We start from the raw sequence: 18,095 nt of genomic DNA on the forward strand, positions 1-18,095 counted from the left end.
AAGTCGATAAGGAAAATGTGGTCCAAATTGTCACAGATAATGGGTCGGCATTCATGAAAGTAGGGAAACAATTGATGAAGAAGTATAACTTATATTGGACTTCGTGTGCGGCGCACTGCATCGACTTAATCTTTGAAGACATCGGTAAAAGACCTAGTGATATCGAGGTGATAAACAATGCTCGCAAGATAACTAACTTCATTTACAATCATGGTTGGTTACTAGCACAAATGAGAAAGTATTGTGGTGGAGACATTGTTCGACCAAGAGCTACAAGGTTTGCTACCAATTATATTGCTCTTGACAGTCTTCTCAAAAAAAGGGTTGATTTGAAAAAATTGTTTATGAGTGATGAATGGGCACAACACAAACTCAGTCAAACAAAACTTGGACGAGAATTGGAGCAATTATTGTTTGACCATACGTATTGGGACAGATTGACAAATATAGTTTCATTATATGAGCCATTATACGTGGTGCTTCGACTTGTGGATTCTGAAGTTGTTCCCACAATGCCATTTGTGTACGAGCTTATGCACGTGATGAAAGAGAACCTTATTCGTCAAGGAGCTGGAGATTGGATGTTCAAAATAATACAAGATGGTTGGGAGAAAACACTAAAACATCCACTTCATGTAGCAGGTACTTAAATACTATATATCTTTATAAGTTTTTACTTTGTATTTAAGTTTCTTTAAAAAAAAAAATACTAACTCTACTAAATTTTATTGTAGCATACTTCTTGAATCTAAGATTTCAATATAGGCGTGGAGTTGGTAGTGATCCGGAACTACTTCAAGCCGTCCATGATGTTTTTGCAAAATTAGATCCAACTACTGAATCGCTTGGTGGTTTATGTATGAGAATCAAACACCTACATTGAAAAAGTTAGTCATCAAAGTTCTCTCACAAATTGCGTCATCTTCTGCATGTGAGAGAAATTGAAGCACGTTTGCTTTCATCCACACAAAGCAACGAAATCGTTTGGCTTACCCTCGATTGGAACAATTAGTGTTTTGTTACTATAATATGAGGCTAAAGTTACGCGATAGAGGCAGAAAATGATCGAGTTGCTGAAAAAGATTACCTTGATCTTCTTGACATTTTAGCCAAGGTAGGTGAAGAAGAAAATAATCAGTTGTTCCAGTGGGTTAGGCCTATACACTTGGATGACGAAGTTGGAAATCCTGATCCATGAATTGCCGCTCATGCTCTAGAATTTGGAGTTAATGTTGAACGTGTGTTGTCCGAAGAAGTTCACTCTGAAAGTTTTAGCAAAAATACTGATGATTCACTTCATGCGGCATTGCATTCCCACCAAGAGATTGACTCCACAAGTGCTGGCCATAATAGTAGACCTAGTGTTGCAGGTACTTCTACTTCTAGTTATGATGGTTCAAGAGGTGGAATTGATGATGGAGGTGATAATGGGGGAAGAGATATTGATGAACGTTGACATAGTCAATATCCAATCAGCCAATTTACTTGTGAAAATGATTTCACACACTGCACACAGGATGAAGACCATAGCTCTAGAAGAGCTGGTCCAAGCATAGGAGCTATTGGGAGGCCTTATAGAGGAAGAAAACGAATGATGGAACCATATAACAAGGAGTTACTTTCAGGGAGTTTTGAATCTATGAGTATAGGGACTCAATTTAGTGACTCCTCGAATGAGGCTAACGTCTACCCTCCTCATGTGATGAGTTATGGTCAACCTTCAAGTTCAACAGATGAAGAGTATGGTATGTCGCGTTATTCCCCTTCCAGACAAATACCATACCAAATTCCATATCAGATGGAAGAAGGATTTGGCGTTAACACATGGGTGAACTTTGAGTATCCTATCCATGTAGAGGCAGTAGGCAGGACTCAAGAGATATATGCATGGCATGTTAGAATTTATAACCAATATTATCGAGGCTCATTGAGTTGGTACCAATATTGTCTCCAACAATAAGTCGGGGTCATCTATCAATCCCATTGAACCACATCGATCCTCATTTTGGTACTAAAGGGACATTGCAATGTAATGTGTACAAATTATTGTTATTTAATGAAATGAAGTATTTTATGTGACTTTATAATGAGAACAATTATGAAATTAACATTTCTTATAGATCGACATGATATAATTACATCTAATATCGTAAATTATACCATATGTATATCAAATTTTTCAATAAAACAACTTTAAAATGTCTATTATATATCTAATTATATTATTATGAGATTTTTCTTGCATTTCCATGAGTTTTTAACAATTTTAAGCCTACCGATATTTTTTTCCAAAATATCCGCCGATATATCTTCGATATATTTGATTTATCCGTAAAATCGAAGTACCAATATATCCGTGATTACCGATATTTTCATCCTTGATTGGTATGACGTATTCTGTGGCGATAGAAAAACAACTACTTTTAGCCCCTAAAACCTCACTAAACTCCAACTACTTTTAGCCTATTAAAATATCCAATTACACAAATACCTGATAGAAAAGCAAGCAAAGTCCACCCCTCATCCAAAAATCTAAAACATTTTCTTTAACCAAATTTGGCCAAAACAAATCCAATGTATGCATATTTCACTCATACAACTAACTAATATACCATTTAGGTTATCCAAAAATATAACTTTAAAAATGTTTTCTTTCTCCAAACCATCCAAGAAAAAAAAATTAAATAACCCAACTCTATCTTTCCACTAAAAAAAAAAAATATATGTTTAAACAATTGCGAAAATAAACACATTCACATTAGAAATCCCAGAAAATAAAATAAGAACATTTAACTAGAATAAACACATTTTAGTTGCAAAAATGACACCAAAAAACAAGGATAGAGACAAAAAAATAAAATCACAAACAAAAAGCCATAACAAACCTTCTTTTGTTCCACCGATCACCACCTATCTATACACATTCAAGTACGGTAGTCGAAATCCAACTTTGAAATGCTAGCTATTGGTAGATTTTAGCTTTAGAGCTACTTTGTCGTCGAAAATCTCCTCTTTCCCACCCACAACAATTTTCTCTTCGTGAAGATCTTGTTTAGGTTCATATTTGGTTACTTATTTCAGGCTTATGGATTTTGTTGAAATTAAGAGATTGTATATTTTTAATGCCTTCTTTGGGGTTGTGATGAATTGATGGATTATGGCTCAGAACGGAAGAGAAAACAAAATTGGTTTTTAGAGTTAGGGTTTGGTTTTTATTTTTCAGCAAATATTTTTTAAAAAACCAATCCATGTGGATTATCTAGTTAGATGGTGACATGTACATGTGTCATATCATCAGCTTAAGTGGACAACTGACTTGGAGCTTGCTCATGTGGTTTTTCTAAGTGGATGATCCAATTGGAAGTGCTATCAAAGTGTAGGGGCATTTTTGAAAGGCTCTCAAAATCACTATTACAGTGTATGGAAAGACAATTTTTTCCCCCAAATTCCACTAAACTTGAAAAGCAAAAAGTAAAATTCTCAAAAGGGAATTTTTTGCCCCCTAATGTATGGTTACATAAATTTCCCTTAATAAAATAAATAAAAAACCAAAATCTTATTTTGAAAGTTTTTTTTTAAATTAAATATATTTTTTTCTATTAACTTGAAAGTGTAAATATAAATAATTTTTGAATTTACATTTTATTCTAATTTTAAAATTATATTTATTTTTAAAATAACATATTATTACTTGATAAAATAGTAACATATTACAAAATCTTATTTAATTCATAGTATTGTTGTTACCATATAAAATAATAGAGTTTAATCTAATCTAATTCAATATTACTATATAAAATGATGCATTTACCAAATTTGTCTCACATTCATAATTCCCAAGCACCACCCACACCCATGAAGACCAAAAACAAAGAGAGGAGAAAAACATGCTTGATCATGGAGACTGTACAAGCGAAAATTAGAGAGAAATGAGAGAAGGATCGTCGAAACCTCGCCATTGATGGAAAAGACTAACGTCTCTCACACCATATTGAACCACTGCATTATGTTAGTCGATTATTGTAGGGTTAGTGATGAAATTCCCTTATCCCATTTCCTTTTCTTATCAATCTCCAAAACTCAATCATAGACCATCAATTTTATTTCTTTATTCGTTGTCTTCATTTCATGGATCTTGATTTTTTATTTTTATTTTTGAGTCTCTATCTTTTTAGAATTTTTTTTTATCTATTATGGTTGTTTCTTTTGTTCTAATTTGAAAGCAAAAAAAAATGAGGCATTTGAGATTTGTTGGTAATATGTTGGATGTTGGTGTGTGCTGGTAATTAATATGTTGGATGTTGGTGGTAGAGACATCACACTACAGAGAATGAGACATTTAGAACACCGAGAACTTCCCTTTTGAAACTAAGGAGAACAATCTGCTTTCTTTGTTTTTTAAATTGTAGAAAAAAACTCCAAAAACATCTTTAAATTATTTTATAGGAATAAGGGTTTTGAGAACACGAAGAACACTAAGGACAAAACAAGACTCCCTTCCCAAACGAACTTTTTAGTATTTCCTATTCTTGAGAACAAAAAACAATTCTCAAAAACACTTCCTAAACAGGCCCATAACAGTTAGGTCATCTCTATGAGGTGGATTAACTATGCTCAAGGTACAAATTTTAGGATCTAAGTATTAGTTGGAAGTTCGAATAAAATCATTTTTTAAATAAGAGAGGAGATGGAGACCTAGAAATCGGAAAAAAAAAAAAAAAAAAAAAAAAAAAACAACAACAACAACAACAAACTAATTAAGTAAAAAAAAAAAATGAACTCTAAAGGCAATCTCTAATTCAACTCACCAATAGGGCTCTGATTCTGTGCTTGTGGTTTTAAAACCAAACCAAAAGTTTACACCAACTTAAGGGTTCCAATTAACATGAACATTGACTGCCTTAACAAAAGATAGACTTGGTTTAACTACTCCTTTTGGTCCTTGTAGTTAGATAATTTAAGTAGATTTTTTCTCATGTCAACAGGTTTGCATTTGGTTTATGAGGTTGAAGGAGTTAAGGCCAAGGTTGCTTAACTTGCAGTCCTCACAACCATAGCCTTTACTCCCCACAAAAACTCATTTTGATCCTCGTGATTGCAGACTTAGGCTAATGAAGACTTCTTTTAGTCCTCATGATCACTAACATAAGATATGATCCTTTCCACCATTAACAACTAAACTATTGGTGAACTACATTGAGATGTGGAGATCTCAACACCTTTTATCCTTTGAATCTTAAAACATAGAAAGAAACACAACTAAATCAAGAAAACACAAAAATGAAGACTAAAAAAAAACTAAAAAGAAGATATTCATGAAATAAAACTAAAATAAATTACATAAAAAAAAACTACAACCCAACTTATTTCCCTATCAATCCCCCCCTTCTTTCTAAGAGTCTCTGTTGTTTACAATTATCATATTTATAAACGATAAAACCTCTCTCCTCCTCATTGTTCATGAAGTTATCCTTACTTATTATGCCTTCTACCCATGTTGATAACATAGCGGCACAACCATAGATCAAGAGATGTCAACGTGGAGTAGGCAACAACTATGCTTCTTATCGCATCAATGCAACATGGTGATGTGATGCACTATTTACTATGTAGCCTTGGTGAGGATACAAAGATAGAAAGATGTAACATGTATGCAAGGTGGAGTGATCAAGACAATGCACTGAGATTGAGGTTATTTGGGATGTGCTTCATAGATGGAGGAGAGAGCACACTTTATTGACTGGGGATGTGCGTTACTTTATTAAATCAAAATTGTGCACTTATGGTGGTTGGGTGTGGCTTGGCTTATTAATGAACTATTTGGCACTTATGAGTGGTACGCATTGTGACTGTTGTGCAAACTGAGGTAAGGAGATGCACTCCTTTCTTGGTGCACTTAAATGGTGCGCAATTGTTGAATCATCCAAGAAAGGTAAGCTATTCACCTAAGTGCACTTAAGTGTGCAATTAGAATAAAGACCCTCTAGTGCATTATGTAGATTAAGTCTCTAAGTGCGCAATCCAATTCACCACTTAAAGGTGCACAAGCTTAAGTGTGTTTCTCAAAGTGCTCAAATCGGATTAGTGTTCTTAGAGTGCGTAGTCTACACTCTACTTAGTATGCTAATAGAAGTTTGGACCAAACCGAAGTGCACTTTTGGTGATAGTGTTCCCTTACTTAGGTGCTTCCTTCTCCATGAAGTGTTGGAAATGTACCAAACAAACATATTAAAATGAATTTTTCTAAGGCATTAACAATAAACTAAATGCCTAGCCCGTCATAAGTACCTCAAACACAATGAAATTGGCTCTTTGAGAGACATGTTGCCACAGATTTTATTTTATGGAAAAATGATTTATTTTTTTTATAAAATTAAATTTTATAATTAAAAATAATTGCTCATGGACTTATAGAAATAAACTCACCACAAATAATTTTTTGTGGAAAAAAATCTTCTACCATAAAATGCTCTTTTTTTTATCATAAATTAATTTGTTATTGTGAATTCATATGTTGTTGAGGGTTGCTTGGTGTTTGAAGTTTTTTTTTTTTTTTTTGTTTGATTTGTGAAAAAACACATTTTGAACCAAAGTGAACATTTTGATTATAGTTTGATTTACAAAGCATAATTTAATAGTTCTTTATAAATGAATCTTAACCATAGTTAAGATGAAATTTTAGATTCACAACTTAACTATAATTAAGTCCAAATGACCATTTTGATTTTGAGAACCTAGCTTTCTAGCTTTTTGTAAATGATAATCATAAATTATTTAGGTAAAAAAAAAAGAGAATTTAACCATCTCGGTAAACATTCTAATTTTAGAGAACTTAATATGCAAATGAAACTTAATCAACCATAGTTAAAGTGAATATTTTGATTGAAAACTCAATCATAGTTAAGTTCTTTGTAAATTACAAGTCAGCCATAATAAGTAAATATTTAATTGAAAACTTAATAGTAGTTAAGTTCTTTGTAAATGAAACTTAATCATAGTGAACTTTCAGTGAATATCCTGACCAAAACTTAATCTTAGTTAAGTTCTTCATAAATTAATCCTAACCATAGTTAAGTCCATGCGAATATTTTGATTGAGAACTCTACTTTAATTAAGTTGTTTATGAATAAAACTTAACTATGATTAAATTCAAATGAACATTCTAATTGAGAATTTACTTACTAGTAATAATAAAACCATCATAATTTTCTATACATGGGATTCATTGTTTACTATTTGTTGGAAAAATATTTTGGGTTACTCATAATACTTTATAAAAACAACTGAAAAACACTTGAAATTTGTTCTAAAAAACAACTTATTTTTATGACAAATTTTGAAAAACTATTTTCCATCAATAGTCTACCCAAATGTATTTTTTAAGCTAGGAAAGTGTTTTTTGTTTTCAAAAAATAGCTACAACTATGAAACAAGCCAAAAAAAATTCTCTTATAGTATTGACCTAACAAAGGCACAAATAATGCTTGATTTGGTTATGTAGATGTTTGTGACTAATTTTATTTGTAGAGAACAACTTTTGATTGTTTGTATGAGAAATCAAGATGATCAATCGTGAAACACCTAATATGAGAATAGAAGTTTAGGATATAGCATTAGGATTTTTATTATTATTATTATTATTATTTTTAATGCTCTTGATGTTTTGAAATTGAGTGAAACACCTAGTATTTAAATTTAAATTGGTTTTAAGATTCAAAGTATTTTGAATAGGCCTTGATAAGTGAGATCAGAGAATTTCCCTTCCCTCATGAGATCTGAAATCTAAATTGTCAATTTTCACTTAATGTTTTTCATATCTTAGGTAGTTTATCAAATAACTTATTTCAAGCAATTATATACACATAATGGATTTTATTTATTTATTTATTTTGGCTATGATAATTAATGAATTATTTAATCTTTTTATCAAAATAAATAATTTTTCAAGTGTTCAAGAATTTGACATATATATCTAATTTATCATATTTGATAATAATATTGTCAATAAAAAAATATGAATTTTATACATTTATTATTAAATTACATCAAATATTATTTCACAATAATATTGTGATATTTAATTATAATATGTGTAATTTTAAAATATATTTAATATTAAAATTATAATCCATTTAATTTGATTGTATTAAATGCTATAAAATAAGCGATGATAAATTTTTTTAATATTTATATTTTTATATATAAATCATATATAAAAAAAAGTTAAGAAAATCATCACCATAATTTTTATATTTTTAGTGGTCAATTAAATTAAATTTAAAAATAAATAATTAAAATTAATTTGTTTATTAAAATATTTTGTTTTTATCACTGTCTTAAAATAAATTTTTATTTAATATTATATAGAATTGGGGTGGGGTGGAATAAAGTCAAACTCTCAAAACCATCCTGAACCGAATGGATTAAGGTTGAGTTTTGAAAATCATTGAAGAGTTGGAAGACCTTTAAGGAAGTTTTGGACCTCCATTAGAGCTTTCCTTCACCCTTTTTATTGTGAGTTATCTTCTTATCAATTGTGTATTTATAGGGATTGAAATCTTTAAATTGAATAGTTTTTTTCTCCATAAGAGATATTATTTATTAATTAAAGTTAGTAATTGGAGAAATTTATCATATTTAGCCAGTCCTAACCTTCAGTAATATTATTTTTTAATTAAAATTAATTTTATATGAGATTTGAAAGACTATATTTGGATAATCCTTAGTATATTTCTAAAAAAGAATTTATAATCATTTTTTTTTAATTATTGTGAAAAAAAAAATAATTTATGCACTAAAAGAGAGAGGATAGTCATATATCAAGAGCAATGCTGCATCTTCTTCTCATTTTGTAGTTGGATATCAGTTTTGGGAATGCCCAAAATTCTACTTGGGCATTAAAATTTGGATCAATACAAAAATCCATAAACAATTTCTAATACTCTGCCAAATATGTCCCAACAAAAAGAAAAACTTCATTGCATTTCAAGTTGATATATGTGATATACATATCCATGAATAATAAATTTATTCTTTTTTATTAAAACAAATAATTTTGATTAGAAAAGTTAATTTTGTAATTAGAAAAAAATAAAAATTACTAATAAAATGTATTGTAAAATAATATTAATATATACAAATTATTTTCTATATTTAACAACATAATATAATTGTTTATTTATAAATTTTAAATAGCTTAATCATAAATATTATTAACAAACAAATAAAAACTTTCTTATTAAATTATATATTATAGAAGATCTTCAAATAATACTAAATTGTGAGATTTTATACTTTTTTTAATAGTAAATATTAGATTGAATATAATTTTTATTTTAAAAAATATCCAACATTGAAATAAAATTTATTTTCATTTCATTTTTATTCTTTTCATAAGCTAAATATAAACATTTCATGACATATGCCATGAGATTAGGTGCTTTGAATATCATTCCATTGATAAAATACTTAAAAATATCATATCCCATTAAAAATAATATATATAAAATGCATATAACTTTTAAAATATATAATAAATCATAAATCAAGATTACATAAAATAATTACCCAAAAAAAAAAAAAAAGGTTGGTCTAGCTTGATGAGGCATGTGGGAACATGTTGTAAAACCGCTCGCTACATGCAGGTACCAATGATGTATAATAGTTCCAAGATATAACCATAATTAGCTCACAATAGTATCTTCTCTACGAAAATGTACATGGGAAGACGAGGTAGAACCCATCAACAATCAAATTGCTTAGAAAAATATGTAGATTTAAGATGAAAAGATACAAAAAAACAATAAGATATGGAGAATAGAAGAATAATATGTAGAGAAGGGAAGACAAAGTAGAACCCATCAACAATCAAATTGCTTAAATAAAAAAATGAAGATTTAAGAAGAAAAGATATTAAAAAACAATGAGATATGGAGAAAAGAAGAATGATATGTAGATATTTTAGGATAATTTCAAAGGTAAATTTTGTCTTTTTTATTGAACAAAAGATGATGGTTGTACATATAATGGATAATAATAATAAGGCTTATAAATCCCTAATTGTTAGAAATATTTGAGCTTATTGAATTACATATTAAATTATAATTTTTTAACCTTAAAAATAATTGACTTTCCAAATTAAATGAAATATATTATAATTATACTATTTTTAAATTCTTGAAGTTTTAAACTTTTAAATATCAGATTTTCAACCATCCCTCATAAAGTTTAAAATTTTATAAATAACAACAAAGACAATAAATAATAAAAGGAAAGAATTGAGCAACTTTATACTATACAATTACTATAGATGCCTTTCGAACTCAAACATATACTTGGTGTTGATATTAGGTCCTTGAACTAGACTTCAACCAATCACACACATAATATTATTATGAGACTATAAATAATCACAAAGTATTTAGTACCCTCCAATTTCTAAAAATACATTAACGTTATAAATATTCATATTTTATATTATATTTTCAAATTCAACTCTCACATTTGAGAACATAAAATAATTTTCATATCATCGTATAAATAATTTTTTTTCTAAGTATATTTATATAGTCCAAAATTATCTCAGTAAGTCAATTGTAATAGAAAATATTCTATCTTATTGAGAATGCATTTAAATTTTTTATTATTTAAAGTATAGTTTTATTTTAAGAGAATTACCTCAAATCTTTAGTTACAAAACATTATGAATTATTTTTTAAAAAATACTTTTAAATTTGGTGAAAGTAACGATTTTTCTACTGGTCGATTGTTTTGTTAGAAGTGGTTTGTAAATGCTCTCACAATTACTATGAATTTATTGGCTTTTCAAAAATTGAAATATATTTCCTTCTTACATGCTAATCAACATTCAAACTCTCTACTATGTCGGATCAGTTGACCATTAGCTACTTAGATTTTTTCTTGGTACCTACCATTTTGGTGGTGACATGAACATCATGACCCACCAAACGCTACCAACTTACCAAACTACTCCCACCATATCAGTCCACCTCTCACCAGAAAAACCCTAAATCCATCTGTCGCTCCCTGATAGTGCCACTTTTTTCAGTAGTTTCAAACTTCTGTGCCACCAAACACAGGGTCCCCAAAAGGACACCAAATTCCAGGGCTCTCATTCACAAATCTCCTCCATAATCTTCATCTCCTTGCTGTTTTACTTGCAGAGCCTCTCAAAAGGTAAAAATCTACAGCACAAATGCTGACTTTGAATCTTGTTCCTTGTACCAATATCACCTTATCCAAGCCAAAAAGCCATCAGTACTCTATAAATGCTCTCCACAGGGCTCAGAACCAAGGTGACTTCCACTTGCCTAGGGGTCTGTTCAACAAGCCCAAGTCTCAGGTAATCTCAAACTTGAGTAGAATCCATGGATACCCTTTTGGGTTTTGTGCAAAACCCAGTTCTCAGATCCATGATACAAGCGCAAAGATCACATCTTTGGACACAACGGGTGAGCACCCATCTGGGGTTGGTGCAAAGCCCAGATCTTGGGTTGCTAAAGCTGCTGAGTTTGAGGGGGAAAGTGAAGTTTCCAAGCCTAACAAGACCCTTCAACTTGGTATTGTGTTTGGGATGTGGTATTTTCAGAATATTGTGTTCAATATCTACAACAAGAAGGTGTTGAATCTGTTCCCCTTTCCATGGCTTCTTGCCTCTTTTCAGCTATTTGTTGGGTCTGTTTGGATGCTCATTCTCTGGTCTTTTAAGCTCCAGCCATGCCCAAAAATCTCAAAACCTTTCATTTTTGCTCTTCTTGGGCCTGCACTGTTTCACACAATAGGCCACATCTCCGCCTGTGTTTCTTTCTCTAAGGTGGCTGTCTCTTTCACCCATGTCATCAAATCTTCAGAACCAGTTTTCTCAGTCATTTTCTCAACCATTTTAGGTGATAACACCTACCCTTTACGTGTCTGGCTTTCAATCCTCCCCATTGTTCTAGGTTGCTCTCTTGCCGCTGTCACCGAAGTCTCCTTCAATTTGCAAGGCCTGTGGGGGGCTTTGATCAGCAATGTGGGGTTCGTTCTTCGCAACATTTACTCAAAGCGAAGCTTAGAGAGCTTCAAGGAAGTGAATGGGCTGAATTTATATGGTTGGATCAGTATAATTTCATTGCTGTATCTGTTTCCTGTGGCAATTTTCGTTGAAGGGACTCAATGGATTGAAGGGTATCACAGAGCAATCCAAGCAGTGGGAAAACCAACCACATTTTATATATGGGTGATGTTGTCCGGGGTGTTTTACCATCTCTACAATCAGTCATCATATCAAGCACTTGATGACATTAGCCCACTGACCTTCTCTGTTGGAAACACAATGAAGAGGGTGGTAGTGATTGTAGCCACTATTTTGGTGTTCAGAAATCCTGTTAAGCCTTTGAATGCGCTTGGATCTGCCATTGCGATTTTTGGGACTTTCTTGTATTCGCAGGCAACATCCAAGAAAAGCCCAAAGAAAATTGAAGGTGAAAAGAGTAGTTAAAATGAAAGTTCAATTGGTCTCTTTACGATTTATTGATTGGAATTGATGGGATTTGCATATCTAGACTTGTTGCTTTTTTCAGGGATGTGGAATTTGATCAAATCTCCTAAATTGTTTCTTGTGTTTTGTGCTCTCTATTTGATATGATCGTTCTCTGAGTTGTTCTGCTACCATTACAATTTTGATGTTGTTTATATTCACATTATGAGCGAACAAAGAAGCAAATAAGATTTAAATGTTGCAATTTGATTATAATTTGCATAAGCATAGCACGACTTAGTGCCTGTGGTTGCACCAAAGTATGGTGGTGTTTCAAGTTCAATTTGATCTTCTTATGAGCAAAACATGAAGATGAAGTACAAGTTCATATTTGAATTCAAAGCGTTGGGCATGGTTGTGATGCAGACTTATGAAACTTGTTTCCACAGCTGGGCTTAATCTATTATCAGTTGTCAATTTCAACATCAAACTATGGCATGAGTCTGTCACAGGACACATGCATTCTTTAAGGGTGTATCACAAATTGTTTGTGTTCTGTCGGACATTTAGGATATCTATTTATGAATAAAAAGGTCTTTGGTAAACCCTTATTTGTGACTCATGAGAAGCCAAATTTTCTAGTTGAGACATTTCGCATGAGGAAGTGATAGAGGTTGGAGGTTACTCAATCTTTTTTAGGCCTACATTTAGAGCTTTTGGGAAGCTTTTACTCTCGACTAAAGATAGAGTAAGGCATTATCCGGTGCAGAACCCATTTTAGGGTTTTGGGTAAGATGTATTGGCAAAATTTTTTAGTTGAGTCTTGAGACATTTCAGATGAGAAAGTGATACAGGTAATGGTTGCTTAAGTCTTTTTGAGACCTACATTTAGAGCTTTTGGGAGGGTTTTACTTGCTAGAAATAAAGATTGCATAAGGCCCAAAGTTAAGATGTATTGGTAATCAAATTATTCCAAAGTTACTTGCTAGAAATAAAGATTGCATAAGGCCCAGTGCAGATCTCCTTTCTAGGGTTTTTGGTTAAGATGTATTGGTAATCAAATTATTCCAAAGTTATTATAACTTTGTAGAACCCCTAGGACCTAGCAAGTTTTGAGAAAGAGGAAAAGGAAAATGGATCTGTTAATGTAGGATGTATTGGTACTCCAACGGTTCAGAAGTTATTATATTGACAAAATTTTAAAAAGACTGAAAAGGGAAGTGGATCCCTAAGAATTGGTACACTCCAAGACTTAACGCAAATCCTTGCACCATTTACCATGGGCTCAATTCTACACAAATCATCAGCATTTCTTTTCCACTCAATTCAATGCATTACCTCAATGTGCTTGTTATGGTATTTTTCTGAAGGCTTAATGCCTGAACTGACTTGCTGTTATCTTCAAAGAATTTTGCCACCAATGCTTATCGCCTGACCTTTGCTTTGCTTGAACTCAAGTTGTTTGGGAGCAATTTTTCCGTTTGTCAATCTTACATTTGTCTCTGGTGGTGGCACTATTTCCATTTCTGTTAGCATAGGCAGCTTCAAGCAAGGGGGAAATGGGTGCTAGCAAGAGCCTGGAGCTGTGTATTTTCTTTCTCTTTTGTCATTGTTCACTAGGACTTGGACAGTTACTACAGTGAAGAATCAAAGGGTCTCTTCAACTAAATTATACCCTGGTTGGACAGTATATTTAATTTTCACTTTTGGCTTTCATTTGAGGATCAAAATCATTGTGTCACCCTGATTGAATTCTTTCTCAGGAGAAATAATTGGCCATGAATTCAGCCTATATTTGGCTAGTATTTAACTGGTATATCCTATCTATTATATCAGTACCTTTTTTAGTTTTTCTTAGGAAACTACTGAAACCCCTTGAGCAGCATCTTTGAGGACTGAGCCATGTCAAAGATCGCTAGAACAGCATGTGAGGCTCGACAGAAGGAGAAAGGGAAGTCTCAAAGTCCATAACTTCCCCAAACTTAGCTTTGGTTTAGATCTCTGGTGATATGGAAGTCATGGCCTTCAACATCTATGACAAGGTCTTGAACCTCCCCTGTTTTCAAGGCTTGTAGTCCCGGCTTCTTTCTGTGCGTTAAGACTACTGTCGATAAATGTTTCATTCTCATCCAAATCAGGCGGTCCATCATCTTAATAATGCTTTTCTTGTCCCAGTAGCAACTTGTTTTGCTGGTGCTTTCTATTGAGAGCATGAAATATGTTTAAATATATTTTAAAAATAACTTTTATATATAATATTATTTTTAATAATTTTTTTATTTATAGCTTCCTTAAATCCTTGAAGTCTTCTTTTGTTAACTAAAAAAGATTTAACAAATACAAAAGATGGATTTCGAAATCATTTTTTCATTAAACAATAGATAGTCAAATTTGATAAAATTTCAAGTACAATTAATTAGTTATATCTTGAAAAAAGTCATGAAAGCCCAAACGCATAAACTTTTGTCACGAGTGGGAGGGGTGCGCCAGGCCCGAGCAAGCTATTGTGGAGGGACCTCCCCCTAAAAAAATTAATTTAATATCATGTGGGACGATATCCCACGTATCAGATATTAAACTGATAAGAACAGATACTACACTTGATCTTACCCAAAAGGCCGAGAAAAAAAAAATTAATTTAATATCATGTGGGACGATAGCCACGTATCAGATATTAAACTGATAAGAACAGATACTACACTTGATCTTACCCAAAAGGCCGAGAAAGGTATGCTTTGTATGGTCTCTTGGTCGTCCTTTTATATTATGTCTGCTGCACTTTTTTTCTCTTTGTTGGTCAACGTGACAACAAATATTTCTTTGAAATCTAGATCAAGGTTGTGAAACACTCTTATAATTATTATTTTTATCATGATAATTATATTATTTATTATTTTTTAATTATAAAAATTACTTAACATATTCCATATGACCCATGTCATCATCTTTTTTAAGGACACAAATCATTTCTATAAATTGGATATGTCCTACTATTACATTGATATTGATGACACATGTATTATTTCATTTGAAGTCATTAATGTGGCCTGGGTTCTTTTTATTTGTGATATGATTAATTCATCAAATTTTGATACATGAAAGTTGTGTTTAAGGCTATGTTTGGTTTCTGTAAATATTAAGAAAAGAAAAAAAAATGTTAAGGAAAATGGTTTTCTCATGTTTGGTTTTACCATAAATTTTTTTAAAGAAAATTGAATATAATTAAAATTAGTTAAAAATTTATATATTTTAAAATTATTTAATTTTTATATAATAGATTAAATTAAGTGAAATGAGTTTGAAGAAACATATAAAAATAATTTATTGATTTTGAATCTATTTTATTTGCCTTCATTTTTTATTTTCTTCTACTTTTCTTTTCTATTTTTTTCCCTCACACTTTCCCTCGAATTTTTCTGGAACCAAACATGACCTAAAGGTATTAATGCCACATGGTTTCTTTAATTGATCTACTATATGATAAATTCTTATTTAACTATTTTAAGATATATGTCAATTTATGATTAGTTACCTTTGACACATGAAAATTATGAATCAGACAAATTTTTTCTTCCAAAAAATGATGACCGAGAAAAAAGATGATTCATGGATTACTTTAGTTTATGGAGGCAAAGAAATTGGGCTCATAACATCAAGGTTTAGTTTGGTTTGGAAAAATATTCAAGAAAGAAAAAAGAATGTTAAAGAACTCATATTTGATTTCACCACCTAAAATACAAAAAAAATTAAATATAATTAAAATTATATATTTCTAAATTTTTATTTAATAAAAAATATAAAAATCGAATTTAACCTATTTTTTATTTTATTTTTTTTCATTTTTTTCTTTATTTTCTTTTCCCGTTACTGATCAAGTTTTCTAACCATCAATCATAATCTAAACAGAGACGATGGAGAGAGAAATTACACACACCGACATTAAAGAAGTCAGAAGATGGTGAAATTTTGGAAGGTATTGCTGTATTGGTTACTCACAAAGGTGTTGTTCTAGACGATCTTTAAGGCTATGTTTGGTTCCCGGAAAATTTGAGGGAAAATGCGAGGGAAAGAAAATACAAAGGAAAAGTAGAAGGAAAAAAAAAGTGAAGGAAAATAAACAAATAGATTAAAAGTTAATAAATTATTTTTTTTTGTTACTTCAAACTCATTTTATTTATTTTAACTCATCAATATAAAGATTAAATAATTTAAAAATACATAAATTTTTAATTAGTTTTAATTATATTTGATTTTCTTTGATATTTTTTATAGGACAACCAAACATGAGAAAATTATTTTCCTTAGCATTTTTTTTCTTTCCTTTGTACTTTCCGGGAACCAAACATAGCCTAAAAAAACAAAACAAGAACAGAAATTGATTTTGCCTGATGCATGAGTTGTACTGTACATAAGGTATTAACAAACATCTAATCTTATCGAAAAATTTTGACCATTTCATAGGTTATTTTTTAATGGCAGAAGGAACAAAAAATGGATAGCGTAAACAAATTTTATGATACGGATGTTTCCATAGGCTGGACGTGAGATCCTTGGGCAGGAAGGAAATTTGCTTAAATTTCATGTCACGGGATGACAGTAACATCACGAATTTTTTAATCGAGATGTTTTTGTTACAGATCATTCTGTTGAAAGTTCCACGCCAAGGTTGGAACTGATAGGGTCATTTGGCAAAGGATAAAATCCTTGCAATCTCATCTGACTCATGCTTCACAAGTCCTTCTCGTTTCTTCAACAAAGGAATCTTTTGAACAATTGGTTTAGGATGTGATTGCCGATTGGGACGGTTGAATTGGGTATATCTAAATATTTAGAGCAAATTGGAAAGCCAAGAAAAATAAATAAAATAAACTTAAAGAATAATATAAAAATAGTTTATTCATTTAAAGCTGTGAGTGCTTTAGGTGGATTGCAAATTCCTTTAAAGTCAATTATGTTTGAGGTTGTAGATGGACCAAATTAAATCAACCGTATTTTTCTTTTTTAAATTGTGGGTATTTTTTTTTATATCTTTTTTTTAATTAAATGGACAAGGAGAGTTTCCGCTAATATTTTAGGAACTTGATCGGCTATCAAGTCAGGAAATTATCTGATTCAGCAGATCGGTCAATTACATCTATAATTTTTTACTTAATATATTTAATTATTAGAAATTATGACCATTCAAAACAATTTAATACCACGATAAACACAAACATGGCTAATGGAACGGGGGAGGGAACAGGTGGACCCAGGTGCTGATGCAGGAATGGAAAAAAGAGGTGGAGGTGGGCCCAAGTGGCGCTGACCCAATGAGATGAACAAGGGATGGTTTCCCAATTCCCAACCATGGTTCAGCCCTGGTTGTGTCCAAAATTAAAAATTAGACCTATTTATTAAGAGCATTTAAACTTCTTAAAAACATATGAAAAGCTTGTGAATTTAATATTAATGAAAACAATTAAGAAGTAATTAATTAGATACAAGCAATTTTGATGTAGGAATGAAGGGAAAAGAAAAACAATTTTAATTACTAGAGTTGGGAATTTAACCTTGGAGAGGGAAAACTTTGATACAATAAACTTATATAAAATTCCTAAGCTAATTAATTGAAACATAA

The 18,095-nt window shown here is 31.1% G+C and overlaps 1 protein-coding gene and 1 pseudogene across 1 annotated transcript; one reads left to right on the top strand and one right to left on the bottom strand.

The window, feature by feature from the left end:
* The first annotated feature begins 11,030 nt into the window (after positions 1-11,030).
* Positions 11,031-12,754, top strand: LOC117931575 (xylulose 5-phosphate/phosphate translocator, chloroplastic). The gene has a single exon (XM_034852555.1). The coding sequence runs from the start codon at positions 11,216-11,218 to the stop codon at positions 12,497-12,499; it is 1,284 nt and encodes a 427-aa protein (XP_034708446.1). The 5' UTR covers positions 11,031-11,215; the 3' UTR covers positions 12,500-12,754.
* Positions 12,755-14,954: 2,200 nt separating this feature from the next.
* On the bottom strand, positions 14,955-15,108 carry LOC117932838 (annotated as a pseudogene).
* Between the last annotated feature and the right edge of the window lie 2,987 nt (positions 15,109-18,095).

This window comes from Vitis riparia, chromosome 15, assembly GCF_004353265.1.
Source record: "Vitis riparia cultivar Riparia Gloire de Montpellier isolate 1030 chromosome 15, EGFV_Vit.rip_1.0, whole genome shotgun sequence".
In the NCBI taxonomy this organism is placed as follows: Eukaryota; Viridiplantae; Streptophyta; class Magnoliopsida; order Vitales; family Vitaceae; genus Vitis; species Vitis riparia.